The sequence below is a fragment of the Aristolochia californica genome, unplaced genomic scaffold (genome assembly GCF_029961685.1).
Source record: "Aristolochia californica isolate CCGP_79_NKW_82.1479 unplaced genomic scaffold, dmAriCali1.0.hap1 SCAF_6, whole genome shotgun sequence".
In the NCBI taxonomy this organism is placed as follows: Eukaryota; Viridiplantae; Streptophyta; class Magnoliopsida; order Piperales; family Aristolochiaceae; genus Aristolochia; species Aristolochia californica.
The window spans coordinates 38773402-38800442 of NW_027182257.1; the positions used below are offsets into that span (position 1 = coordinate 38773402).

At 39.4% G+C, this 27041-nt stretch overlaps 4 protein-coding genes across 9 annotated transcripts; 2 read left to right on the plus strand and 2 right to left on the minus strand.

Moving 5' to 3' along the window:
- Positions 1-309: 309 nt before the first annotated feature.
- On the minus strand, positions 310-7738 carry LOC137935158 (uncharacterized). 3 transcript variants are annotated; one of them, XM_068779841.1, is made up of 9 exons: positions 7618-7738; positions 6528-7512; positions 5569-5924; positions 2893-3966; positions 2647-2805; positions 2093-2450; positions 1900-1970; positions 1671-1793; positions 310-998 (listed from the first exon to the last, which is right to left on the minus strand). In XM_068779841.1, exons 2-9 carry the CDS (start codon positions 7330-7332, stop codon positions 636-638), a joined length of 3309 nt encoding a protein of 1102 aa, XP_068635942.1. In that variant the 5' UTR covers positions 7333-7512; positions 7618-7738; the 3' UTR covers positions 310-635. The 3 variants fall into 3 exon arrangements, with proteins under 3 accessions (XP_068635942.1, XP_068635940.1, XP_068635941.1); XM_068779839.1 differs by having other exon boundaries at positions 2893-4008; XM_068779840.1 differs by having other exon boundaries at positions 2893-4008; positions 6528-7413; positions 7570-7618.
- A 3208-nt stretch (positions 7739-10946) lies between these two features.
- On the minus strand, positions 10947-12637 carry LOC137934703 (pentatricopeptide repeat-containing protein At3g24000, mitochondrial-like). Of its 2 annotated transcripts, XM_068779204.1 has the most exons (2): positions 12472-12544; positions 10947-12377 (listed from the first exon to the last, which is right to left on the minus strand). In XM_068779204.1, exon 2 carries the CDS (start codon positions 12344-12346, stop codon positions 11054-11056), a length of 1293 nt encoding a protein of 430 aa, XP_068635305.1. In that variant the 5' UTR covers positions 12347-12377; positions 12472-12544; the 3' UTR covers positions 10947-11053. The 2 variants fall into 2 exon arrangements, with proteins under 2 accessions (XP_068635305.1, XP_068635304.1); XM_068779203.1 differs by having other exon boundaries at positions 10947-12637.
- Positions 12638-12706: 69 nt separating this feature from the next.
- LOC137934704 (pentatricopeptide repeat-containing protein At1g05600) lies at positions 12707-14412 on the plus strand. The gene has a single exon (XM_068779205.1). The coding sequence runs from the start codon at positions 12794-12796 to the stop codon at positions 14363-14365; it is 1572 nt and encodes a 523-aa protein (XP_068635306.1). The 5' UTR covers positions 12707-12793; the 3' UTR covers positions 14366-14412.
- A 5169-nt stretch (positions 14413-19581) lies between these two features.
- On the plus strand, positions 19582-22722 carry LOC137934406 (uncharacterized). 3 transcript variants are annotated; one of them, XM_068778709.1, is made up of 6 exons: positions 19582-20343; positions 20434-20566; positions 20653-20746; positions 20853-20889; positions 20981-21209; positions 21302-22722. In XM_068778709.1, the coding sequence occupies exons 1-6, from the start codon at positions 20137-20139 to the stop codon at positions 21325-21327; spliced, it is 726 nt and encodes a 241-aa protein (XP_068634810.1). In that variant the 5' UTR covers positions 19582-20136; the 3' UTR covers positions 21328-22722. The 3 variants fall into 3 exon arrangements, with proteins under 3 accessions (XP_068634810.1, XP_068634809.1, XP_068634807.1); XM_068778708.1 differs by having other exon boundaries at positions 20653-20716; positions 21322-22721; XM_068778706.1 differs by having other exon boundaries at positions 21322-22719.
- The last annotated feature ends 4319 nt before the right edge of the window (positions 22723-27041 follow it).

Below are 27041 nucleotides of genomic sequence, written 5' to 3' on the forward strand. Positions count from 1 at the left end.
GCTAGATGCTCAAAGGGCAGAGGAGGTCCAGCACTTTCATGAAGCAGATGTTCCTCAATTCCAGAGTGAGTGAAATTCTGGTAAAAAAAACTAATGAAAATAGGACCTTTAAATTGCTCTCTCTCTTTCTTGAAATTCTTTTTCCCTTTTGAAAAAACTTTTTCTTTCCACTCTCATCTTTAAACTTATCTCTCTTCTTCTATCTCCCTTACCTTTGTTATTATTGTTGATTGATCTTAAAATAAAAAACCCTAGGAAGATACATCTACTTTATTTAATTATTTAATTTTTTAAACATAGATAGCGCTCCAAACAAAAAATTGAGAATCGAACATATAATTTTCATTTACACTAGTATTACACTTGCCATCCCAGAGTTATGTAACACTGCGTACAATTCGCCCCGTGCAACACATTACAACCCTAACCCCCTCCAAGATGGCTAGCCGAGACTCCATAGACATGTCCTGCAAATTTGTCATGCCCAAGGACACGTCCCATACGACGGCGGACCTTCAAAAACAAACTGAATCCCATGCCTGAAATGAGATATGGACGCCCATTTGTACTCTAGCTGAATACAAAAATGGCTTTCCACCACAAACCAGTAAGTAGTAGAGACCTTGGCGCTTCAGTCAGGCCTCATCTGAACTAGTGGCAGATGCATCGCTTTCAACAGCACCTGCTGTTCGACCTCCTCCCTGGCTCTCATCCTCGCTGAGGTAACTTTCTGTGCCCTCACTCGAAGGGGAAAATTCTTCTAGCTCATCTTCTGCAGTTGCTTCTAGCTTTTGTCTCTTCCTGATATCCTTGACTCCTCTCCCTTGCAGTGCCAGTCGCCTGCGTTTCCTTGCCTTACGCTTCCCCTTGGGGAAGTCTTCTTGATGAGATTTCACACTCTTCTCTTCAATATCCTTAAACGATTCCTCCTTGTTATCTTCTTCTGAATCGAGGAGTGAATCGGCATCAAGCTTACGTCTTTTCCTGCCTGAATTGGTCTGTAACAAAAGTTACCTCAACGCTAGTCACATGCCCCTCAAGTACCAAAAAAATCAGAATAATAGATATACAAGAAGACAATTACACACATGAAATTCACGTAAAGTACAATGTGCATTCATAGAGCAGTATTTTAGCATCTTCAGGAATATCTGCTCTCTGGCAGTACCCCAGGCAGAGATTTAAGGGCTTGTTTGGAACCCATAGGAAAAAAAAGAAAAAGGGGAGAGAAAACTATTTTTTGTTGTTTAGCAGCAAATAATCATTGAGAGAAAAGAAAATAAAAAAGGAAATCACTTTCTCTCTTAGTTAATAAATTTTCTCTCACAAAATGATGGAATTTGGAGAGAAAAGAAAAGAAATAGAAACTTGAGAGAAAATTTTAAAATATTACTAATTTTATTTTCTTTTTTATTTTCCACAAATATCCAAACAAGAAAAACTACATTTCTTTCCCATTTTCTCTCTCATTTTCCATGAGCATCCAAATAAAGAGAAAAAAAAAACACTTTCTTTTCTTTTTTCTTTTCTTTTCTCTCTTTCTCTTCTCTTTCTTTTCTTGTCTCTTGACTTTCTGTATTCCAAACACAACCTTAGCTTCCTGGTCTTTTTCAGTAGGTATATTTTTTTATACGACTTAGTACAAGGCAATTGACAGTCTTTCATCATACCTTTGGTCCACGATCAATAAGATGTGACCATTCGTTCCGATTCCTAAGGCAATCTAGAACAGCTTGTGAGTGACTTGCATATGCATAGCGTTCTCCATTATGCTTCCGCAAATTATGCCAGTGCTAAAACAAAAAAAGAAAGTTAAAGAAAGAAAGAAAATCAGGCAGAGGGAGAGAGAGAGAGAGGCTCTCCACACAGCCTCCTGAAAGAAAGAAAGAAAACACATACAGGAAGGACAGCATTACAAAGCTCCTCATACGTCATTCTCTTGCCCTTACTCATAATCTCATCAATCAATCCTATCAAAGCATAACGCAGAAGAGCCAAAAGAAAGATAAGTCAAATCAACACAACAACAAATTTATGTACATAGAATAAGCATTACATGAACATAATGGGAAAGATCCAGTGAGTTATATACCTGGCAAAGTGCGAGAGGAAGGACCTGCAGCTCCAGTAGCAGCTACATCGTCATCTGAAGCCTCCCTAGGGGAGACATGAGTGGATGACAAGTTCCTTTCATTAGTCTCAAACGAGGAAGAAGGGCAACTATTAGAAATGTTCGAGGATACAAGCATGGATCTTCTGCTGGGAGCTAAGGCATCAGAAGATCCAATGCTTGTATCCCTCTTGTCCACTGATCCATCTGTTTCATGATCCTGTTGTTTTTGTTCAGGGGAAGATAGCGTTCTGTCCATCTTTTTGGATTCATCAATGGGTTCACGAGAACTGCGAGAGCCTTCTTTGTACGGGTCTTCTTTGTTTTTTCTCCTCGAAAACTGTAAACAAAGTGCACCCATGGTAAAAATAAAAAAAATCATCATAAATCTTTTTAACAAGGAGTCCCCCTAGATCTCTTTCAGAGATTTTAGGCAGAAAATTAGTATAATTACTAAATACTATGATATGCTAACACTGATAATGGTCTCTGAGCTAAGAGTAAATATTTGAAGATCAAAAGCAAGCATTTCTCACCATGATATGATCTTTCCCCCCAGAACCAGAAGGACGCCTCACAAGCAAGCTGGCAGCTGTTGGCGAAGCCAACTGAGCTATGCCACCAGCTTGGCGCATACGTGGGACACGAGGAACTCTTGGAGAGCTGTTGAGTTCTTGATGTAACAATAAAGCCAGCTGCAAAAGTATGGCATGAAAAAAAATTCAATGAATAAAAACTGACATACAGATAAAGTGCCGACAAAATCAAAATCTTGAGCTAACCTCTTCATCACTTAATGTCGCTGATACAGTAGCAGGAGCTGTAGAATGAACCGATTGCGTGTCTTGAAACAGTTTAGATGTTGAGTGAGTACTTGATTGATGAACCTTTTGACTCTTCTGTGATGAGCTAGAAGCTGTAGGCTTGTTTTCCACAGAAGAAACACTTTGATTTTGTGACAAATTGTTGGTCTCCACAGAGCCCAATGGAACTACACCTTGGTTTGCAAGAGTTCTAGATGATGGACAAAGCCCCTGCTCCTTTGTGTCTGACAATGCAAGCTTTGAAGACGGAACAGTAGAGTGGGGTATCCTGCCTGCACGAGACTGTTTTAATCCGAAACTGGGTGAGCTTTTTGTGTTCTCATCCCTGGACCCATCAACACGTGGATACTCTTTCCTATGATCTAACAACATGTCAGCCTTTACTCGCTGTTTAGATGACTGGAGAAGCTTCATAGCTGCGGCAGAACTAGGGGGAATATGTGGCTTATAATTACTTTTGGATAAGATAGAATTGCAAGGAGCTGAAGATGATTTACCGACAGCAGGAATCAGTTTCCGGGAATTAGAAAGCAAAAGACCTGCATTTGAGCCTCCCAGCTTTGAGGGATCATCAATTCGTTTCACACCATGCCTAGACTCGAGAGAACCTTCTGGAAGAGCTAATTGTCTCGTTGAGTCATCAGACACTTGTTCACACTGATTCAGTTCTACATGTCTAGATGCAGTTGGCTTCGTATCTATTACTTCTGCAGGTTCTGCAGATTTGTGGTCTCCACTGCTTACATTCTCAGAAAGGTGTCTTATAGAGGCTTTTTCTGAATATTTGGGAGAATACTTTCTTTCTCTGGGAGAAGATAGTGCTTCTGGAACATCTGTACCCTGGAGCTCCTCCTGTTCTTTCTCCACTTTGATATCAGTCTGGTGAGAATCTGGGGGGATTGAATCACTTTCATGTGAAGGAATGCAGTTGTCTCTCACGCCTAAGGTACTGATTCCTACATCTCCACAAGCAGGCCTTGATATCACTGTGACACTGGAAGAACCTCCATTTAAGTCCCTCATATTATGGCTCTGATCAAGATGATTCAAAGCATCAACAACTGGTTTAACATCCTAATACAATAAGAAGAAATTGTTACTAAAAGTTCAATCTATCAGCAAAGAACTCATAAAAAAACTGAATAATCCTATCTCAGAACTACCAGAACATCCTACCAGTCACCGCAAAAGTGATAAGCCAAAGCTTCCTGGCAGTCAAAGCCACCCATGAGCAACATAGACTACTCAAGGAGATTTGGAGACAGACAGAGAAAGCAAAAAAAAACACCAAGTTTGCACAAGAAGATTTCCCAGATTTGGAAGGAAAAGGGGCAATGAATGATCAAATAGGCTCTTTTTTATTAAAAAAGAAGAAGAAGAAAAGAACGACTTTGCAAGGAGCCCACAATGCCCCAGGTGATTGCCTTAGTAGCTTTAGAGCTCAGGTCCAAGCCCATCAACTGGTAATGGGAGGACACCACATACTTCCGACAAGAGATCCCTTCCCCAAAATTAGCTAAATATTCAGTAAGAGATGTTAGTAAATCTAACAGCAAGTTAGGTCTCATGATGCAAAGTGAATCACTTACTCAAAGATACACAGCAAACCACTCTCCACACACAAGAGACAGAAGGGAGTAGTAGACAGTATGTGCATGTGTGATCTTACATAGAAGATGCAACAGTATCAGGATATGACTCTCATCCAAATCTCTCTTATTATGGCCCCATTCTGTAAAAGTAATATGCCTTTCTACACTGATAGGGGCACTAATATGGTAACCTTTTTCCCAAACAAAAAGGTAATGGGAATGGGCAGCAAAGGGATGCCTATGTTGCAAAGTTGCAACAACTGAACAGAATGAATAAATTTGCCAATTCAATTTTGGCAAATGTAGTCAGGCACAAGAGCTCTCATATATGACAATTACTATCCTCCATTTAGTTTCTTGCAAGGCAGAAAGTAAATGACAAGTAAACCAACATGTAGTAAAAAATAGAGCAACCATTTTTGAAAAGCAACATCATTCCCACAAAGTTTCAACAAAGTAGAAGAGTTAAAGATTAAAGCATCACTGCAGATATATGAAGCTTATGAAACATGGTCATTATGCTTCTTATCAAACTGAACGTGCTACACCTTTACATTCCATAACTATGTAGTTGCACACCAGTCATAAAAACTTGCTGTATTTGAGAAAATGTAATAACAAATTTATCTTTCTTAACAGACTTTATGCTTTTTGCTTTGCACCTGCAATGCCACAATCATTGTATTGTAAGGGAGCAGAATTTTCCTTTTCTTTTTTACTTGAATAATAGGATCAGTGGTTCACAGCAACATCAAGAATTTGAAGGGGTCAAAAGTCATACATGCTTTTTTGGACACCAACATCGATTCATGATGTTTGAATAGTAAGTCAAACAGCTGAATTTGACACAATGTTCATGAGCAAATACAAGTACAAGAACCTAACTGTGGATTGGATAAATCAATCCCAAAAGTGTGGGGGGACACGTTCTCCTTAGCTGTATAAGGGTTGCCAATTACTCATGCACGAATTCATTATTTTTTTAAGCAATAAGCCAAATTTAAAATAAATAAATAAATAATTCCCACAAGTAAATAAATACCTCCTCTTTCTTGACAACTATGGAGCCATCACTCATTTCTACTTGATAACCTACAGAAGCATCAGTTTCAGGAGACACCTTGGCCCTTGCAGAATATTCCAGACCAGAATTTTGAATCTTTGCTTTAATCTCAGGTACAATGTTATGTGGAGAGAACTCGGATGATCCAACTTCTGCAGACAGATGGACAGACATATTATTCTTGCGTTTGTCACTCTCACTAGGCTCAAAGGACCTGGGAAGTATGCTTTCCTTTTTTTCTTCATTTTTTGCATACTGAGAATCCATGTTTACATCCTTGAAGATGCTGTCCCGTTTCAACTCTGATTTGCCATAATCAACAGCAAGGGTTGCACCTGGCAGAAAAGGAAAAGGAACTAAACCACTTCATATTCAAAGGACAGGAAAACAAATACCACAAAAAAATAAAAATAAAAACTATTTTGCAACGCAATAAAATTGACATAGATCCCTTTTTTTTTAATCATCCCCTACTTACTGGTTCAATATGCAGATTGTATAATTCCTAACGTTAACTCAGTTTTTGTGAGCAATATAGGAAATCATAGAAAAAAAAATCATATATTTCATAAAAAAAACATATCAAATATTTTAAACCCCAAAAGTTGACTGCAAGGAAGTTTTAAGACAAAAAACCAACAAAAAGGAGAAAGCTATACCAACACAAAACATCAAATTTACACATCCATTTTGTATCATCTGCTTGATGACAAAATGCAGATTGTTTTCTTCCTAGACTAAACCACATTTTGCAAAAAAAAATGCAGCACACAACAGTATTAGGGCAAGAACACTAGTAATAAGGATAACAGCAACACCTGTTTTCTCTAAGCCCAGAAGTAGAAAATAAGAGCAGCATTTGACTAGAAAGAAAAAATCATGTATGTTAAATATGTTATGAAACATCTAATAAACAAGTGCTTTGGCAGGTAAGTCACCTCTCTTCTTCTCTGCCTCTGTATCAGCGTTGGCGACCTTTTTCCTTGAACTTCGATCTTTCCGGCTGCTAGTTTCTTCCTTCTTTCTTTTTCCTGAAATAGCCCCACCTAGTCGAAGATTGTTCCTGTCCTTCTTTGTGCAATTCTGCATGTCACCAGAAAAGACTTCACCGTTTCCTCCTTCCTGCTTCTTCCCCTCTTTTGGCGGCAACTTTCTTTCATAGATCGCAGCTGGGTATGAAATAATTTCCTTTGACAGAGAGAAGAGTACACCTGCCCCTCTATCCACCGGATTTTCACTCTCTTCCCAGCAGGGGAACTCCCTGTACTGAAAATTGAACTTTTTAGGCACATAACCGGTGCACTTCCAAAGCTCTGAAGTAAACACTGAAGACAAGCCTTGAAAGATAGCAGGGTCACCAGGGACACCTTGGACGTGTACCCGCTCCTCCATGGGGATATCAGTCCAAAGCCTGAAGGGTGTCCGATGTGGGATAGCAGGAGGGTTTTGAGGCTCTATTCGCACGGTTTTGGTGGGAAGTTCAACTAGCAATTGCGCTACCTCGTTCTCCTCGCTATCATTGTTCCGGTACTTCTTGCTCTTGCACTTGTCACAGGCGAATGAGGTCTGTCCCTTAACAAAACGCGAGCACCTGGTGTGGACCCAGACGCCGCACTCGTCGCAATTCACCATCTCTTCTCCGTCATCAAACGTTACTCCGCATATACAGTCAACCGTCCAAGAGCCGTCGCCCCAGTCGTCCGGCGGCTCAGAGGTCGGTATACGATGAGACCGCCCTTTCATGGCTACCCTTTTACGCGCAGATATCTAATAAACCCTAAAAATCCTGACGATACTCTCGTATCACGAAACGCAATCCCAAACCTGATACATAGCATATCGCATCACAAAGACGACCTAAATAATCCTAAAAAGTTACCATCGAAGAACCTGAGGAATCCTCCTGGATATACAAGCTTTCACCTAAAATCAGAAGAGAAATAGATCACAGTTAAGATTAAATTCAACCGAGGCTTGTACCTTTCGAAAATACTCTCCTGAGGAAATAGCAATTGGAAGACGAATTACTTGAGAATTTTGGCGCGAATTCTTGAAGTTACCCCGCGTGACCTCTCTTCCTCCGCTCTGAACCGTTGTGCTGTCCCGTCGGAGAAGAACGGGAAAAGTGAAAATAGGCGCTGGTATGCCCTTTCACACGTAAACGGCTTCAAGCACACGAAGGAGCGAACTCTAGTTAAGGATCGGTTGGCGTCCGAGGTCTGACGCTTTAGTTTGGCCGTCTTTAGGGCTTAGACTCGATTCAATGAGAGACATGGCGCAGCCCAGGTGACATGGGCCATGGGCGAAGCAGCTGAGGTCACCGCAAAATAGTGGGCCTTCACGGACCTGCCCAGTTCCATTGTAGAGTCCAACAAATAATCGTCCAATTACCAGGCTGGACTGGATGCAGCGGTCAGATAATTTTGACTTCGAATTTTATTCTCACGACCCGTTAACTTTGGGGTTGTGAATAAAGTTACAGCCAAAGTTATATACTAAAAGATAAGTCATAAAACAAGTAAACAACTGAACAGACTGACATAAGTAAAACATCTTTAACTGAGACTCTTCCTGTAAGACTCCACCGTATTAGTTCTAGCTCTGTGAGACTTCTTACTATAAGAGCCATTTAAGACTCTTCCATGTTTGCTCTTCAACACTCCCCCTTAAGCTGGAGTTAATAAATTCAGGTTGCAATGAAAAAAAAAAAAATTGGTCTTCAATTTTCTTTTGTTAAAAAAAACTTCATAGATGCAAAAAATTCATTTTTTGTTCTCCTCGTTTCTTGAATATTGTTTGTCACATAAAAATTACAACAACATCTAGAACAAAATACTTTTTTCTTGTACTTCTTCTTCTGTTTACCCCACCTCAAGCTAGAGATAAAAAGGACATAGAGACCCAACTTGGACAAAAGACAATGTGGGAGAAGACAATCACTCTTAGCTATGCGATAAAGCTTCATACACCAGTCAAAATGGTCATAGTCTGAAACACATTCCACTCAATTTTAAAGAAGAAAAAATGTCCCAACTTTAAGGCTTAACAAAGAGACTACTTACTTTTTAAGGGTAACTCAAATACAAATCACCTTTTGGGTGAAGAACAAAAGACTTGACTCAAGCTGGATGTTGAACATACCTATACTTTTTAGGTAGTGGGTTTAGGTATTGTTCTGAAGTGATAAAAACACAAGATGATAAACCGAAGAAATACTAGAGGAAAACAACTTTAATCGAAAGGAGGCAATTATGCAATATTCATACTTCCAAACGAATCCAAAATATGGTCTTTTTTTTTTAACAATTAGGATAGACTATAATAATAGAACTTAATAAATTTGACCAAGTATAACTTTTTTTTGGGTGACCACAATTTTTCGGAGTTGACGATGCGTAAGATACACAACCAAGTAACAAAAACACAAAACTTGAAAACAACACCGAAAAAGAAATTTCTTGCATACCTTGAATGAATACATCATGAAGTGATTAATTCTAACCAAAACTCTCTGATTCGAAGAGAAATTTAGATAAAAAAGTTGGATTATAGGGGAAAAGAAAACTCATGATTTTATTACTATAAAACAACTAATAGAGGTCGTTAAGGAAGCTCATTCACTTGCAATTAGAACACTATAATGAATAGAAAATCCTATCATCACAAAAAAATAAAAAATCATGTTCTATAACCAAATGAAAGTAAGGAGTAAGGACGAAAAAATAACTTACCCAAAAATACGAAGATGCTTGCCTAGAGTGAAGAGAAGGATGAAGAGTTGCATTAGGGGGGTTAATGCACAATATAAGTGCGGAGGGAAAGTGGATTACAATGAAAAGTACTTTCCCTGGGGAAAGTGAGAGGGAATGTAAAGTACTTGTTTGTGTTATTGTGCACAATCGAAAATGCAGTATAAAGTACTTGTTTGTGTTAGTGTGCGTAATGGAAAGTGCAGTGTAAAGTACTTGTTTGTGTTAGTGTGCACAATGCAAAGTGTGGTGTAAAGTGGATATAAATTCTTTATTAAATAAAATATTTTGATATATCTGACTATTAGAAAATTAAATTAATATTAGTTAATAAATAAAATATATTAAATATAATAATTAAACAAATGCTTACTTTTATATTATTAAAATTGTAATCAAATTTTAATTTTTTAATATCTAAATATGAAATAATTATACAAATATCATACTACATAGCGTACTACACAAATATCGTGATAATAAAAATAAAAATAATACAAATATAACTTAATCACCTTTTTAATATAAAAAATTATATCTATTCATACAAAAGTACAATATAAAAAATATTTAGTGGCATTAAAACATAATTTATCAAATATTTATTTTAAAAATATTTTAATTATGACTATTAAATCACTAAATTAATATAGTAATTATAAAATAAATATATTAAATAAATAAAAATAATTATTTTATAAATAAAAATATAAATTATTATTTTTATGACGATGGTTTAATTTTTCCGAAGTTAGGAAAAATTTAACCATCATCTTCCTCCCGGCGCGCGTCGTCTTCCTCAGCGGTGGGCCAACGGGCAACGGTGACGGAGGCAGCGGGCCAGTGGGCAACGACGACAGGCCAACGGGAAATAGCGACGGAGGTGGCGCTTTGACGATACGCCGAGAGGGAGAAGAGAGGGAGGCCGAGAGGCTCTGCGGCAAAGGCTCGACCTCCTGTGCTTTGCGACGGAGATCGAGAGGGAGAGGAGAGGGAGGCCGAGAGAGAAGAGAAGCCGAAGGTCGCGAGCGAGTGAGAGAGAATTTTTTTTTTCTCCGAAACCTCGTTCGACAAAGCTTCCTTCCCAACAGCCCGAGCCCGAGATGTAATTGAGTGATGGTAAGTGAATTCAGAGGGGTCGAGCTCTGAATTCACTTATCATCGCTTTATGCCTAAAACGGGGAGAAGCGAAATTCATCTGTATTTCATTTTCCCCCATCACTTACGCTACGCATTGACGGGTTTTGCCTCCATTCTACTTTATCATGCCATGGTTAGCCAAAAATAGTAAATAGGGGATAGAGAATCCCAAGAGGAGGTGATATACTCGAAGACTAGAAGTCGAAGTGCTTAAGGTGAAGTAAACAAGCCAATTTGATCACTCGAGTTTGGCTCGTTTACTTTAACGAGCGTGACTTAATCTTGAATTCCATCCGCAATTGTGATGAATCTTTCTAAACCAAGCCATAGCCAAGTTCAATCAATTTGCAAACCGGCTCGTTTCGCCTAAATTGAAACAAATATCCAACTTTGATACCATTATTATGAACCAAAACCAATCAAGAAAAAAAAACACACTTGAAATTAGGTGATTGAGGTGTAGTGATTCTTGTCCACGAGAACCAGCGGACTGCAAGAATAGCAATAGCATTCGTAATTTTGTTCCAAGTATCTATTATAAAGGGCTTCTACCGTCTTTGCTTGAACAGAAAGTCTTAATACCAGTGATGAAAAGGCTCTTCGTCTTGGGTGAAACAAACTACGAGTCCATTCAGTGTCCTTAGAAGCTCACTCATCTCAGGATGTGATCTGTCTGCTGTCAGGAACACACGCACCCCATTATTGACCTCAATCCAGCTACACCCAGGTTGTTTCTTTATGTTTGTGCTCCTCATTTTCTCTCTTATCGTCTCTGTCCATTCCCAGTCGCTCCCTGCAGCATGCATATTTGAGAGGACGACATGGTTGCCGTGATTTTCAGGAGTCAATTCAAGAAGATGTCTGGCTGCAATTTGGGCGAATTCAATATGTCCGTATAGGTGACAGGCATTCAGAAAAGCAGTCCAAACAGCTGCATTTGGCTCTAATGGCATCTCTTTGATGAATTCCAGAGCTTGAGTAAGGGAGCCACTTCGGCTAAGAAGATCCACAATGCATGCGTAGTGCTCTTGCTTAGCAGGGATCAGGTCCTCTACAATCATTCGTCGGAAATAGTTCCAACCTTGCTCCTGTAATCCTCTGTGACTACAAGCAGACAAAATAGCTACGTAGGTAATCTCATCAGGCTTCACATTCCACTCCTGCATTTGATTAAAAACCGTAAAGCAATCTTCCGCTAGTCCGCATTTGCCTAAAGCGGAAATCATGGCTGTGCAAAGCTTTGTGTCTCTGTAAGGAATCATATAAAAAATGAGCTTTGCAGAATCGACACAGCCAACCTTTGCGTACATATCAATGAGGGAATTTGCAGTAACTATATCCGACTCAAATCCACTTTTAACAACGCAAGCGTGGATCTGAACCCCTTGACGAATGGAGGCAAACTCAGCGCAAGCATTTGCACAGATAGCATAAGAGAAATCATCTGGTTTTTCTCCTTCTGAAACCATAGAAGCGAAAAGTGTCAGAGCTTCTTCTCCTTGCCCCTCACGTAAATACCCGCAAATCAACTCGTTCCATGCAATATTGCTCTTCCTTGGCATCAAATTAAATAACTTCCGAGCACAGTCCAAAACCCTGCATTGGCAGTATGTATTGAGTAAACTGTTCTGCAGGACATTATCTTCGCTAAAGCCTGCATAAACAATCACCTTAGCGTGAATCTGTTTACATTGTCTCAAACCCTGAAGACCTGAACAAGCGGTAAGAGCCCCAGAAAAAGTAAACTTGTTAGGAACCGTACCACTTACCATCATACTCTGAAGCAATCCTAGAGATTGTACGAAGAGTTCATTTTTCGCGTAACCTACAATCAATGAAGTCCAGGAGACAACATCTCTATGAGGCATTTCGTCGAACAGTTTGTGAGCATCCGATAAACTGCCACATTTGAGCTTAAGGTCCATTAAAGACGTCATCAAGACAGCGAAGCAGCAAAACCCCGACTTAACAATGAGAGCATGAATTTGCTTACTATTGACTACAGATTTGCTTGGCCCAGATGCCTTTAGAACACCTGACAGTGCGAATTCATCAGGTATATTGCCTGCTCGTAGCTGAGATCTGCAGTGGGCAATCATGGACGTGGGGAGATTGTCTGCAAGTCTAGACATGGAAGATTGTAGCCGCTGCATCGACTAAACAGCCTATATCTCTGTTATAAATGTCGTTAAAGGGTGACATTTTACATTTTATCTTTCAAGCTTTACCCAGGTCCTTGGGTGACTGTATGAATACTATATATCCGTCTCATTCATATCCAACTTTAGGATAGAAAGAGTCCAGGACTCAGATCAATGAGCTTCTCCAAGACTTTGGTTAAATGGCCAAGGTTTCTCACTCCAACGCATCTATCCCAGATGATCAGAAAACAGAAAAACCCGCTGAGCGCGCTCGAAATCTTCAATGAGGCGAAAACCCGATACCCTGGCTACAGTCACGATGGGCCTTCCTATGCTGCAATGATCAATATCCTCGGAAACTCTCGCCGCTTCCTAGAAATGAAACATGTAATTCAACAAATGACGGAAGATTACTGCCAGTTTAAAGATTCTGCCTTCAATAAAATCATTAGGCTCTATTGTGCAGCTGGTTTGATTGACGAAGCGGTTGAACTATTCGATCGAATCCCGCAATTTAATTGCGTGAACTGGACTGATTCTTTCAACACGCTACTGCAGATAGTGATACAAAAAGGGGATTTGGGGACCGCGTATCGTCTGTATGTGGAAAATTCTAACAGATGGGAAGTGAATGCACAGGTACGATCATTTAATATGCTGATTACTGCTCTTTGTAGGATCAAGCGCTCAGATCTTGCCCTTATAATATTTGAAGAAATGAATCGGCAATGCTGCTTCCCAGATAGAGACACATACAGAATGTTGATGAAAGGTTTGTGCGAGGAAGGAAAACTAGAAGTGGCCACTCATTTGCTCTACTCCATGTTCTGGAGGATTTCACGTAAGGGCAGCGGTGCAGACATTGTAGTTTACCGAATACTTCTGGAAGCTCTCTGCGACCAGCAGAAATTCGAAGAGGCAAACAATATTCTCAATAAGGTTTTAAAGAAAGGACTGAAGGCTCCAAAAAATTACTACCCAAAACTAGACATAGCTGGCGAATTTGCAGCAGGAAGGAACTCAGAAGACATTAAAGGCATGGTTAATGACGCATTAGTAAAATGTGGAGTTCCTAGTTTGGCCAGCCACAGCGCCATGATTACCGATTTTTACTCGGAGGGAAAGATCGAAGAAGGCAATAGCTTGCTCGACGAAATGCGTCAAAGAGGATACAGGGCAAACACAACACTATATGAGACGAAGATAAAAGCATTGTGTGGGCAAGGAAGAATAGATGAAGCAGCAGATGTGTTAGATAAAGAGATGGTGGAAGGGAATTGTGTACCAACAACTAAGACTTATAAGATAGTGATTGGCAATCTCTGCAAAAACGGAAAATCAAGAAAGGCAGTTGGATACTTGGAGAAGATGGGAAAGAGGGTAGGCTGTTTACCTGACAAGGAGATTTATGGAGCTTTGGTAGATGGCTTGTGCACCGAAGGTAAATTTGTTGAAGCTAGTGGAGTTCTCGGTAGAATGTTGGATTCGAAGTATTGGCCGTGTGATGATACATTCAGCAGTATAATTAAAGGTCTATGCGGGATGGGTAGGCTTTATGAAGCTGTTTTGTGGCTAGAGGAGATGATCAGCCTCGGGAAAACACCAGATGTTTCTGTATGGAATTCGTTGGCGGGGTTGTCGTCCCACGCAGAGTCTGTAGAGCTTTCTCGTGAAACCATAGAACGGCTAACTCTCCATCACATTACTGATCAGTTTAAGAATTCTGCGGTTGGCATCACTAGATAGCTCACTGTTGCCTGTCATTGTTTTAAGTAAGTTAGTAAGAAGAGATTGACTTCTAGTTCATGACAAGAATTGCTCAAAATTTTCTCTCCTTTGAATAAATGAACATGATGATCTCCTAGCCCTCTAAGAATTCCCAAACAGCCAATGAGAAAGGCTCCTACGGTTAGAGGTTTGCTTAAATCTACTTGTATCCAGGTTCACTCGTCTAGTTCTCTCTCTTAGAGGCCAGGCACAACTCTCTATCATTGTCTTTCTAAAACAAATTCCAAATTTCAAACTTGGTTTAAAACTCCATTAGTTTAACATATAGATATTATTTTAGAATATATATATATAAGATTCTCCCTCCAACACGGCTGATCCAATATGAAAAGTTAGTGCAAAACATGTGAAACGGCTATCGATAGGACGGTAGAGATAATTGTTGATCAGACGGCTGAAATAGCCGTTGATCGTATGATTGAGATAGCCGTTGATCATGATCAGACGACTGGAATAGTGTTTCACACTAAATGGTTTTTTGTATTGGATCAACCCTCGTCCCTTCAATATAATTCTATATGATTTAGTGGGACTGGTCAAGTTGTATACTGACGCCTGACTAGGTATTGATTGAAGGCAATCTTTTAAATATGTTCTTAATAGACCTGATTATAAAAGTTTAAAACTAGTCTAATCATGAAAAAGAAAATATTCCTAAACTAAGTAATTTTTTTTGCACTTGATTTATCATGGTATCAAAGAAGAAGAATGTATGTTCATTCAATTTCACCATATAGTAGCAGATCCCCTAAGAAATCAACTCAATTTGTCAGTTTGCTTTAGCACGATTAGAAATCTAAGATTTTCTCCTAGACTCCACCATCATACCTAAGGTAGAAGGAAACTTTCCCAAACCAAGTGGATCTTTTAATTATGTTCTCAATGAACCCGATTAAGGGTAATTTTTTAATTATGTTCTTAACATACTTGATTAAGGCTAATCTTTTAATTATGTTCTTAATAAACTTGATTATAAAAACCAAAACCTAGTCTGTCTTTCTAGACCTTCATCGATGGAGAAGGAAACATTTCGAAACCAATTAGATCTTTTTGTGCACTATTTAATTATTTTGCAAAGGATTTAACATGGTATCAAAGTAGAAGAGCATAGCGTTGTTTAATTTCAGCAGATAGTAGCATTGCTCTCCTAATAAATCGACATCATTTGTTAGTTTGCCTTAGTACGATCAAAATTCTCAAGTGGATATCAAATAAATTGAGTAAACCACAAATATAGATGATTTCTCCAAGATTCCACAATCAAACTAGAGGTTGAAGACAAAATTTTGAAGCTCCTCATTAAACCTATTAGTGTCTTCTAGGCTCTAAAACACATTCAACACTATTACAACTCAGTCACCTCAATTCACCCTCAAATAGCCATGTCTTCTGGACAAAAAATTCTAATAGTGTTTCTACTCAACTGACCTCAAAATACGTAGAAGCAAGCTTGTGCTCTTCCAGTTCCATACAACTTACTTACGGTTTAGCCACGAAAGAGGGGGCTACCATAGAAACCAATGACCAACACTGACTCCAAACTTTCCGACAAGCTTGCTCAAGAAGAAATGGGCAGCAAACAAGTATGAGAATTATGCTTTATTTATAATAAATGTTTGCCGGTTCAACCACTAATCGATCAATGTAAAGTTACCTTTTTTCAAATGGGCAAAAAATGGTTGGCTTGATGAACTTATTACCCCACCAAACATTGTTTTGAGAGTTAATGAGTATTGGCATACCCACTGCATTTAACATTATCAATCTTGAAATTCCTTTCTTAAGTCAAATATTTGGTAGAAAAAAAGTCTTATTTGCAAATCCTTTCGTCTTTTTTTTTAATCCTACTCCTTGCATTCAATCAAACAACCTCCAAATTCATTCTCATTGTGCATCAAAATTGGAGGCTTAGTCAAATCCAAAAGAGAAAGTTGTCTCTCCAAAGATCAAGGATGTAAGTTTTTTTCTTTCTTGTAATTTTTTTGTTTTTATTTGAAAGGTTCACCAAGAACCTTTAATCTAGATTGAAGAGCTTGCTAGAGTTATAGAATTTAGCTCAATCTCAAGGAAAATTGCTTGTAATTGTGTATTTTACCATACTCGTGGTTTAAAAGATAACTGAAATATCTTTTATGTAATTTCATGCTAATACAACTATTATTATTGGAAATTTCCAAGTACAAGTTCTTGGGCAATGAATACAAATAGGAGAACATAAATAACAAAAAAATTGGTGTTTATTGTAGTGTATGAATTTATCTTACTTTACTTGCATTTATATTTATTTGAGTTTTTACACAGTTAATTTTTTTAATTTGTAAAAATTCAATTTATCCCTTCCCCTTTTGAGAAGCCACCCGGGCAATAAATTTATCTTTTCTAGAAATTCACAATGGAGAGATTTTCCTTTTAAATATTACATGACATCTTGAACCAGATCATACTAATAAAGCTTAGGAATATGATGGGTGAGGTAGAAGGCTTGGCGGTATGCATGTTCTAAATATTTTTATTGTATTTGGTCATTCATGTACTATTGCACCATGAAAAGCACGATGAATGCAAAACAAGCATGTAGTTTCAAAACAATTTTTTTTTCACTTACAACTTACAAAGTATAGTAAAGATAATAGAAATATGAAGTAGATGCAATAAACCTAACGTTTATTAAAGAGGTTGATCAATAGCTTATAGAGCAAAAGATTGACGAACAAGTGTACTCAACTATAAATTTGTCTAAAGAGTGTCGACAAGCAAAAAGATTGAGGGAAAAATAGCTCTAAAAATGTGACTTGATGAGCTTCGATCAAGGCTTTTTTATGTTTTACAAGTGAAGGACAAGTATCCTCATACACATTTAGTTTTTTTATGTTTTAACTAACTTTTGTATATTAATTTTGTTTAACAATTTTTTAAATGTGTAGGCCCATCCATATGCCAAAACAATATCAATATAAGTCTGTTTTGAACTATAAAATTTACATTTTATCTTTGGGAAAGATCATGCAATCGGGTCTATTGGCATTAGTGCTAAAGAGAAGTGAATAAATTTGGATAAGGGGCCTAACATATCAAACTTGGCGGATAGTTCTTCCCTTGAAGATGGTACTAATGAAGTGGAAGACACTGCAAACTCTCCTACTCAAGATGCAACCATCCCTAAAACATCTACTTCATCTAGAACTAGTAAGGTAAAACGTAAAAAATGACGAGCTTTTGATATCCTAGATGAAAATCTGAAATCAATCAAGGAGAGTCTCGATGGACTTGTAGTTGTCATTTTCTGCAACAAAACCTCTCAAACACGTGAGTTATATAATGAAGTGATAAAAATTATAGAACTTGGTAAACATACCAAGGTGAAAGCATACAACTTTCTTGTTAAGCGCTCCACTAGACCAGTTGCTTTTATCTTGAAGATTGAGCAATGTGGTTGATGATAAAAATTGATAATTATTTAAAATTCTAAAAATTATTATTTTTCTTTATTTTTCTATTTTCCTTGTGTATCTGAACAAGAGAAATCATTTTTCTTTTTTATTTTCTTTCTTGTTTTTTGTGGGCATCCAAACAAGAGAAAAAAATTTATTATTATTTTTTATTTTCTTTTCTCTCGACATTCTATGTTCCAAGCACAACCTAAATGACTAAACATCATCCACTTTGAACAAAACTCTATCACTAAACGAATGGAAGAAGATGGGAACTAGTAATTGTTTGGAACAAACAGAAATTTCTGCTACTAATTGTGAATTCAATGTCTTCCATGGTTCAATAAAAACATCCTATCTCAGTATTTTGAAATCTGACACTCTTGTCATATGTAGCAACTGCGCTAAATGTCTAAACATCATCCACTTTGAACAAAACTCTATCACTAAACGAATGGAAGAAGATGGGAACTAGTAATTGTTTGGAACAAACAGAAATTTCTGCTACTAATTGTGAATTCAATGTCTTCCATGGTTTCAATAAAAACATCCTATCTCAGTATTTTGAAATCTGACACTCTTGTCATATGTAGCAACTGCGTCTTCTTCTAAAGAACATGGGGCGTCGAATTATTATCTTGCAGAAATTTGTCTTCACCCTTCTTCTTGCATGTGCCAACCGCACAACTCTCCATGTGCTAGTCGCATACATGGCCAATCAACATTCGTTTAACGCTTAAAATCCTCATTCACCAACATCTGTTCTTCTCAATTTGCCAAACTATGTTATTAACGGTCAAGTAATTTTGAAGCATGACGTCGTCTTCGTCTTCGTCTTCTGACGAATCATACAAAACCAGTGTTGAAATCTGTTTTTTTTTTTTATAGGCCAAAGCAGAGGATTATTGTGCAGTCTCCGAGGATAAAAAAATAAAAAAAAGGGTGGAGGAGCAGAGCAAATCTGGGGGCAACAGATCACGGACATGGAAAACCAGATAGATGCGATGCCCAGGGACGGCCATGGTAAAGATCTGACAGAGGGAAAAAGAATAAAAAAAGGAGGAAAGGAGAGAGGAGAGAGAGTTTGACCGATCTGAACAGTCTAGGCCGTTGGGTGGTAGCGACAGTCATGATTCAGTTTCTGGGTTTTAATAATCGAGAGGTAGAGCTCGTTTGTTCCCACAAAATCCTTAATTAAGCACAAGAGACGCCGCTTACCACGGCATTATTAGAGAGAGAACAAGACAACCAACCGAAACCAAAACCAAAACAAAACTGTCCTTGTAAATTTGTATTGTATCTCGGGTTGCCTCGGTGATGTCGTTCAGAGTGTGTGTGTGGAAGGTAGATGAGAGAAAAAAAAAAGAAAAGTGTTTCTTTCTGAGCTAAAGTAGATAGTCAAATCTTCTTCAATTGAGAAAATCAATAGTATAATCGAGAATCGAGCAGAGAATTTGTCTGGGACATACATGGAACAGTTTTCTGCTACTTGAAAGGAAGAAGCAAACAAAAGGGAGAAAGGAGAAGGACGAGGAGAACCGGAGAGAGACATGACCAGGCCTCTCTCGCCTGCAGTTTTTCCGTTCGGAGCTGCAGTTGCAGCAGATCGGAGAGATACTGTCAACGTATCTTCTTCCTCCTCAAGCTCGGGGACCCACAAACTGAATGCACATCTCATGTATGTGAAAATATAAATTAATGATGCTCTGGAAGAGCAGAAGGTTGAAGACAGCGAAGCAGACACATCCAGCTCAAATGTTTTTAAGTATGGAAAGGTGCTGAGCTAAAAAGAAGAAATAATCCCCTGCGATTCATTGGACGTCTCTGAGACTGTTTCTGTGTCGTGGGAGCCACACCTGTTGTGGCTTCTGTCGCTCTAAAAATCTCCCCTTCTCTTTTCTGCACTTTTTTTTATTTATTATTCTGCTTCCCTTTCTCTGTCTTCTGTCCTTTCGCTTCTTTCTCTTTGTGCTTGCTTCCCTCGCCACCCGAACCAGTAATGATTTTCTCGTTACGGGTATCGTTGTTGAGGAATCTGAGGAGTGTCCGCGAAAAAGTTAAAGAAGAAGAGGAAGAGGTCAATATGCTGATGAGATCTTGGGGCTGATTGAGGTGCCATCGCTGTTGTTTGTGTTTTGCTGCTTTGTGTTTAAACTTTGAACTTTGATCGAGGGAGATTGGGATAAATATAAAATCAAAAGGACCGTTCTTTTTTTTTTTTTTTTCTCGATTAGAGCTTTTTCGTTTCTTTTCCATCTACCTCTCCTCTTGCATTTCCTTTCTTTTCCCCGGTCCTTCATGTCTCAGCCACGACAATTCCAGATGGGCGTAAACAATGCCGGCCATCAGTTTGGTGACACCACCTACACCAAAATCTTCGTCGGAGGTCTCGCCTGGGAAACGCACCGAGAGACGATGAAACGTTACTTCGAGCAGTTCGGGGAGATCCAAGAGGCCGTGGTCATCACCGATAAGAACACCGGACGATCCAAAGGATACGGCTTCGTATGCCCTTTCATTCCTCCATCCTAATCAATCATCTTTACAGATATTGTTTTAATCACTTCTCCCCTAACAAATTTCTTTCTTTCTCAGGTGACGTTCAAAGACACAGACGCGGCCACGAGAGCTTGTCAGGATCCCTCGCCTGTGATAGATGGTAGAAGGGCCAACTGTAATCTTGCTTCTCTCGGTGCAAATAGGACACGCCCTGCTACTCCCCACCACGGTATTTACTGACCATATTTCTGTTGATTTATTATGTGCCATCTCTGCAACTTCCGCAAAACTTACTTCCTATTCACATTATTAAAGGAAACGGACGATTCAGACCAGTACATGGATCAGTTCCTGCTTCTTTCCCGGCTGCCTCCTCCACGTACTTTCCTCAACCCGGTCAATACCCGTGGTAGGGATTACAGAAATAGAAATAGATCAGTTTCATTTGTTTTGATTCTGGAATATCAATTTACAGAACCTAAACTCCCTTGAGTTCTTTCCTTCGATCCATCCAGGTACTCTGCATATTCACAGGAAACCGCGTATCCTATGGTTAGTATTAGAAATTCAGATTTGATTTCTGGGAATATTCCGGTAAGTTTCAATGCCATGAATTACTGAAGCTGGGAACTAAATTGGACAGAACTACTACAATGTTTACGGCGGGAGTCAGTTTTCGCCTTTCTACACAACCTCAGGCCCAGGCATTTTTCATAATTTCTACCCTTACTACGCCCAGTATCCACAGACTAGCCAGGCACAAGGGAGTGGCTTCGGGATGCAATATTTGGTACAATACCCTTACGTGCCTCAACAGTACGGCACCGCCGGTATCCTTTCACTTCCGTCGCCGGCCCCGTCGAATGCCACAGGTCAGATCTCTAATGGGAAACATATCAATTTGCGAAACAATTCAGATAAATTTATTTTCAGGTTCCACTCTGAACACTAAAATCCGTATCAGTTGGCGGCAAAATGCAACAGGTGTGACAGCAGTGACAGGGTCTGGTTCTTCTTCCCAAACTGGGGCGGGACCCACCACCACGGAACAGAAGAATTCAGCGCCGTAGCTCAAACATGGGAAGAAAATTGCAGAGTTCGTTTTCGTTCAAAGACTAACACGACAGAAGGAACAAAAAAAAGGAATAGAGAGATTTAGAGGCTGAATTAGAAGAAGACGGGAAGAAAGAAACATTGGGATTTCCTCCTCTTCTCTCCCGCGCGGAGGAATGTGCGTCTTGGTCCGTTGAAGATATGGTGCTTTAACGCTGCTAATTGTGTTCATCAGTCATCATCATGGCCCTCATTATACGTTGGCTTCTTCTTCTTCTTCTTCTCTTTTTTTTTGTTTTTTCCTTTTTGCATATTACTAATCTCTATTGTTTAGAGTAGTCAAATAGGATGATTCTTAGTTGTAGCATCACAATCTTCTTTCGTTCCTTTGTTCTTTGTATCAAATTAAGGTCTTAGTCCTTAGGAACAGTTGGATTGTTTCCCAAAGGGTGTTTTGGTGACACCCATTTTGTTGTTTTGGAGAGCTTTTAATACCTCTGAAACAATTTGCCCAGGTTCATTACAAGGCTCGGATAGCCTTGCTGATCAACCGAAATTTTTTTGTTTGTTTACTGTGTTATTCATGATTAAAATTTAAATATGATTAGTTAGGAAAGATGGTGTCTCCTTTCACTTTGTCATCTATCATCTCTCTCTCTCTCTCTCTCTCTCTCTCTCTCTCTCTCTCCGCATGACAATCACTTTCATTTGCCCTTCTTTTCCAATTTGCTTTTTGATGAGGTGAGAATGTCTGGAATCCAAAGGGACAGCTCTTCGTCGTGGGCTTTGCTCTTTTTTCCTGGCTGGCAATTCTAAGCATCGCAGTATGGAAGTAGTATCCGAGAAGATGGTTTGATGTGATTTGATAAGAAGAGAATCGAATCCGAGAAGAGGATGCCCCTCTTTTACTATTGGCTATTTCGCTGTGAGAGACCGAGGCCTAACCAGAAGGCGGGGCACGATGCACGACAACCCACGAGCAGAGAAAACCAGGCAGGCCTTTTGAATACCGGTCAAACAATCAAATCTAAACTTTATGTGCTCGGCAAAGCTATAACAAAAGCTGAACTGGAGAGAATCGAAGAGTTCGATTCAAGAACGCGATGAAGATTCAACTTCAAGAATCGAACCGAAAATAAGACACAGTTATTGGCTGAGTGCCGCATTATTTCGCTGCAGACTGCCGGGATTGAATTGAATGGGCACTCTGGATCCCCCAGTTCTGTGTTGAAAACTGAGCACAGAGATGCCAAATATATATTATATACAGTCACTGTCGGTTCAGAACCACGATCTCTCTTTCTTCAATGCGTTTGTTGACGTTTCAGAAAATGGCAAAGCAGGGAGACTCGAGTCTTGCTTGATCAAGGGCAACAACCGCTACTCATCACTCATCACTTTCCATCTTCTCTGTGAAAAGATGCTTTGCAAGCTCACATGGGGTCTGCAGCTGTCGACGCCATGCGAGCATCGTCGAGTCTCCGCTTTGTAGCATTCGTATCTCGAATAACCTGGTCATGACGTGCCTCCTCGCACCAAATTAAGGTTACCTTTAACTGAAAGTGAAACTAGGTCAGGAGGATGATTTTGAAGTCAGTGATACCATGAGAAAGATTTAATTAAATCATCCTAATCACCACCAATTGATGATACTGATTTATATTTAATTTATACTAGTATTACAATAGAAAAATTACTTTGGCTAATCGGTCTTTCTGCCTCTCAATTAACTAGTCTTTTACCTCTGATTTCGATAATAGAAACATGGTCTTCGGGTTTCTGTTAATCATCCAGAAGTTTTTAGCAGCTTGTGAGTGATCTTTATTGTCTAGTGCAGGAACTTAACCTGACCCATGCACCTAGTAGAATTCCAGTCTTGCTATTTGGGAAGACTTATTTATTAGATCAATCATATGAGAAGCCTATTGCTTCGCAATCGTTGCTTGATTTCCTTCTAGTCTATTGTGATTGCTTTACCAATTGAAGTTTCGGGTGCAGTTGTTGTTCAGGGAGGTTATGGTTACCGGACCATATAAATGAACGCACAAATAAGCAACTGCTCTCCGCTCGCAGGAAACTAGTTTCTGCTTCGTCTTCCGTTGTTGCCTCTAATCAGAGCTTGATGCCATTGCTCTCTAACTTCACAACAGCATCGTCGGTCGATTTCTTTTTCTTCATTGCTTCCGTAACATTGTTTTTTACTCTGTATACAGCCTGGTAGACGGGTTGCTTCTTCGATGGCTCGTCTTCCTTCCAGAATTGCTTGTGTTCTCCTGCTTCCCGACATTACTCCGCTTGCTGCCATTACCAATCTTCTCTGTTGTTGATGCTGCATTCCGAGCATTACTACTGATTATCTCCTACGTAATCTTCTACTGATTATCCGTTGAGTATTACTGCTTGTCAATTATCCAGCGAGCTCGCCTGATATCCCGTCAATCTCAGCAGAGAAAATATGAAATCTACTGATTATTATTTTCTTCTGTAAATTTGCTTTGAATTTCGTAACTTCCGTAACTTGGCTGGATTGTTTGGGAAGTTGCTGGTTTCGTCTCCTTCACTGAGCTGGCTCTCGTCTTCTTCGTTGCTGCATTTTTGTCTCGGTTGTTGTCATCTTGTTCATTAGATTTGCTGCAATTATCATCGTAATTGAACAACAGTGTTGCGGCTACAACATCTGTTCTTCGTTGCGTTGCCGAAAAATCTTCTTCGCTGGTATCTATTCCTGGTACCTGCACATGCTGACTCGGGTGGAAGATTATTTCTACGACTGGAAGATCATCATCGTATCTATCTCGGTGGTTTTGTTTGGAAAATCTTTCTGCTCCCATATAATCTATTTTGAACATTGCTTATCCTCAGTATATAGGGTATTACTATACTGCTAGTTGGCGCTCATTGTCCCATCTCTACCCAAATCTCGCTACTATTTTTCAAAAGTTTTTGGTCGTCTCCTCGCTGGCCTTTCCTTCGCTCAGCTCCTTGGCTGGCGAATCTATTAACAACAGCGAAGACACTGTTTTTTTGGACATTGCCGAGTTATCTGCTTACAACTTTAACTGGTTTGTGATACTCTCATTCAGCGGGTGAAGAGCGAATCAAGAGCTTGACTAAAGGGAAGAGGAGCATTCTGTTTCGGTTCCACTCGGGTTAACTCGAGTCAACTCGGACTGAGTCAAATCAGATTCGACACGGTCTTGACCGAGAATTTATTACGTGATCCCGAGCCACACATACTGGTCTGGTAATGGTCTTGTGCTATTGACTCTACTCAGCCTAACTCTGACTCATTATCCAGCGAGTACTAATCTGGCTGACTCGGTGCCTTACCAGGTCAACTCGGATTCAAGTCAACCTGACTTGGATCCTTGACTTTGGCTTTATTTATTATCTTGGATTATTAACAACCTATTACTTGGTGCACAACTTTCTTATTCAAGGATGGACTTGCTCAAGATTATTTTATGTGTCCTTATTACTCTTAAAGGACTTTCATTATTTACCAGTTTTTCATTGCTATATAATTGAACATTTGGTACATGTAATTTGGGCATTGATCCATTTCTACTGCTGCTATTGTGTCTCTTTGAATGAGACATTATTACTGAAGAAGAAATCCTCGGTTGCCAGCTTAGTGTTCATTATTTGCTGATTGTTATCAACGTTGGTTCATATGATGGAGATTTGCATTACTTAGGAAAATAAAGCACAAGGTGGCCCCAACATCTTATCTTCCTTTTCTTCCCATTACCCTATTATTATTTGGCAACCCTTTTCCTACTGTCCTTATTTGACTCTCACTTACCACACGACCAAAGAATACCCACATTTTCAAGTATATTGGAAGATGGGCCCAAGCCCGTAAGACCAAGGAAGACCCACACATCTAAGAGATGTGGAAGATGGGCTCAAACCCCATAGATCAATAAGAAGACACACAGGCCCATACAATGATGACATGATGGTAACTAAAGGGTCATCTCATAGAGATGACATTTATATAATTAGATTAAAGTTCTAGGGTTAAAACCCTAAACCCAAGTTCAGGGTGTTATTGTAATACAATAATTTTATTAATATATAAATAGAACTTCAGGGGGAGGGTTAGGACATCAAGTCCATAACCTCTTCTTCCCCAATGGGTATCTTTCTCTTTTTCTCCGTGAGCTAAATTCATGGAGTCCTGAAATTCAATATGGTATCATAGCATTGATTTTCAGGATTCATTCTCCTTCTTTTTTTCCCATAGTTTTTTTATTCTGTTGCTCGTGTTTGTTTTTTAGTCCCTACACCCCTTAGTTGCTCTACGTTTTCACCTCAATACTGCATCAAGCCCCAATCCAATCTCTCTTGCAAAATTTAGTGATATGTAGGGCTCTGCATGTGACGCTTATTGACCGTCTTTAATAGTTTTTACAAGCATTGAAATAGACCATTTTGTTTGTTGTTCTACGGGGTTGATGGACCCAACTCAGTCTAGGTCCGCCTGACTCAGTCATCAAAACCTGGTGACATCACTGCAAAAAATTTTGGTGTATCTGCTAGTGCTGAAGCTCAAGGAGGTATTGTGCGTTACCGTTGTTGGAATGACTTGTCTTTAATATGCATGTTGCGCCTTCGCTAACAGACCGGTCTTTTGGTGCAATGGTAAGTAACATGGTATCAGAGCAGGTGTTCTCGAGTTCGAGTCCTGCTCCCCCCGTTTGTTTCGTCCCCGCATAGGTGGGACTTTGTCTTTGTTTTGTCCCCGCATAGGTGGGATTGTGCATTTGCATTTGTACACAGGTGTTCCCCGTGCGGGGGAGTATTGGAATGACTTGTCTTTAATATGCATGTTGCGCCTTCGCTAACAGACCGGTCTTTTGGTGCAATGGTAAGTCACCAACCAGTTTTGCGGCCCCTGCTGCTTCACCAGCCTCTGTTCCATCCCAGAACTCCGAGAAAATCCTATTGCTGCTATCCATCCCAGAACATCGTTGCTGCTGTTTTTCGATAAGTCACAAAGTTGTTTTTTCCGTTCATCCCGTAATCTATCGTCAAGCTAGAAAATTGATCTTGCTTGGTTTCCGCTTCGAGAGGACGACTCTTCTATCGGTCTTGTTGTCATCGTGCTTGCCAGTGATTTGTTTCAGAAGCTGCTGATTTCTTGGCTACCTTGTTGTTCCTGAGTTGTTCAGTGTCGTGAGAAAGAAGGAGACGTTTCCCTATGCAACTATCTTCTGGAAAAAAAATCTCTATCGATCCCGTTGCTATTGACGTCCGAAATATGACCTTTGGAAATATATTTTTGGCACCAAGCGGAAGTCTTTGGCTGATAAGTGTTTTATCAGTCCATATTAATCCCCACAAGTTATTACTCTGATCTCTCGTTGATTTTCTCCGGCGAAACAGGTACTCCATTGCCATTTACAGAGATCTATTTTTTGCGAAAACTCGTTTGTTGCTGCTTATCCGTGATCCTTGAAAAAGAAGTTGTTGATTTCCCGTAATTTAGAGACTGGATTGATTTGCTCGAAAGATTATCTTTTGTGCTCGGCAATCACGAGTTGCTTTTTTTGGACTATTTCCGTTGAGTACTTCGGCATCGGCATCGGGGAAGAAGTAGCAAAGAATTATATGTTTTCTAAGTTAAGAAACCAGAATTAATCAGC

What these genes read in the sequence shown, in the direction of transcription:
- LOC137934406 (XM_068778706.1), top strand. Translation starts at nt 20,137, where the DNA reads ATGTCTCAGCCACGACAATTCCAGATGGGCGTAAACAATGCCGGCCAT. An exon ending in CAACCCGGTCAATACCCGTG is followed by an intron (nt 20,747 to 20,852) that starts GTAGGGATTACA and finishes CGATCCATCCAG; the next exon opens with GTACTCTGCATATTCACAGG. An exon ending in GGCCCCGTCGAATGCCACAG is followed by an intron (nt 21,210 to 21,321) that starts GTCAGATCTCTA and finishes AAAATGCAACAG; the next exon opens with GTGTGACAGCAGTGACAGGG.
- LOC137934703 (XM_068779203.1), bottom strand. Translation starts at nt 12,631, where the DNA reads ATGCAGCGGCTACAATCTTCCATGTCTAGACTTGCAGACAATCTCCCC.
- LOC137934704 (XM_068779205.1), top strand. Translation starts at nt 12,794, where the DNA reads ATGAGCTTCTCCAAGACTTTGGTTAAATGGCCAAGGTTTCTCACTCCA.
- LOC137935158 (XM_068779839.1), bottom strand. Translation starts at nt 7,332, where the DNA reads ATGAAAGGGCGGTCTCATCGTATACCGACCTCTGAGCCGCCGGACGAC. An exon ending in AGAGGCAGAGAAGAAGAGAG is followed by an intron (nt 5,925 to 6,527) that starts GTGACTTACCTG and finishes CTTTTCTGCCAG; the next exon opens with GTGCAACCCTTGCTGTTGAT. An exon ending in TTATTGATCGTGGACCAAAG is followed by an intron (nt 999 to 1,670) that starts GTATGATGAAAG and finishes CTTTTGTTACAG; the next exon opens with ACCAATTCAGGCAGGAAAAG.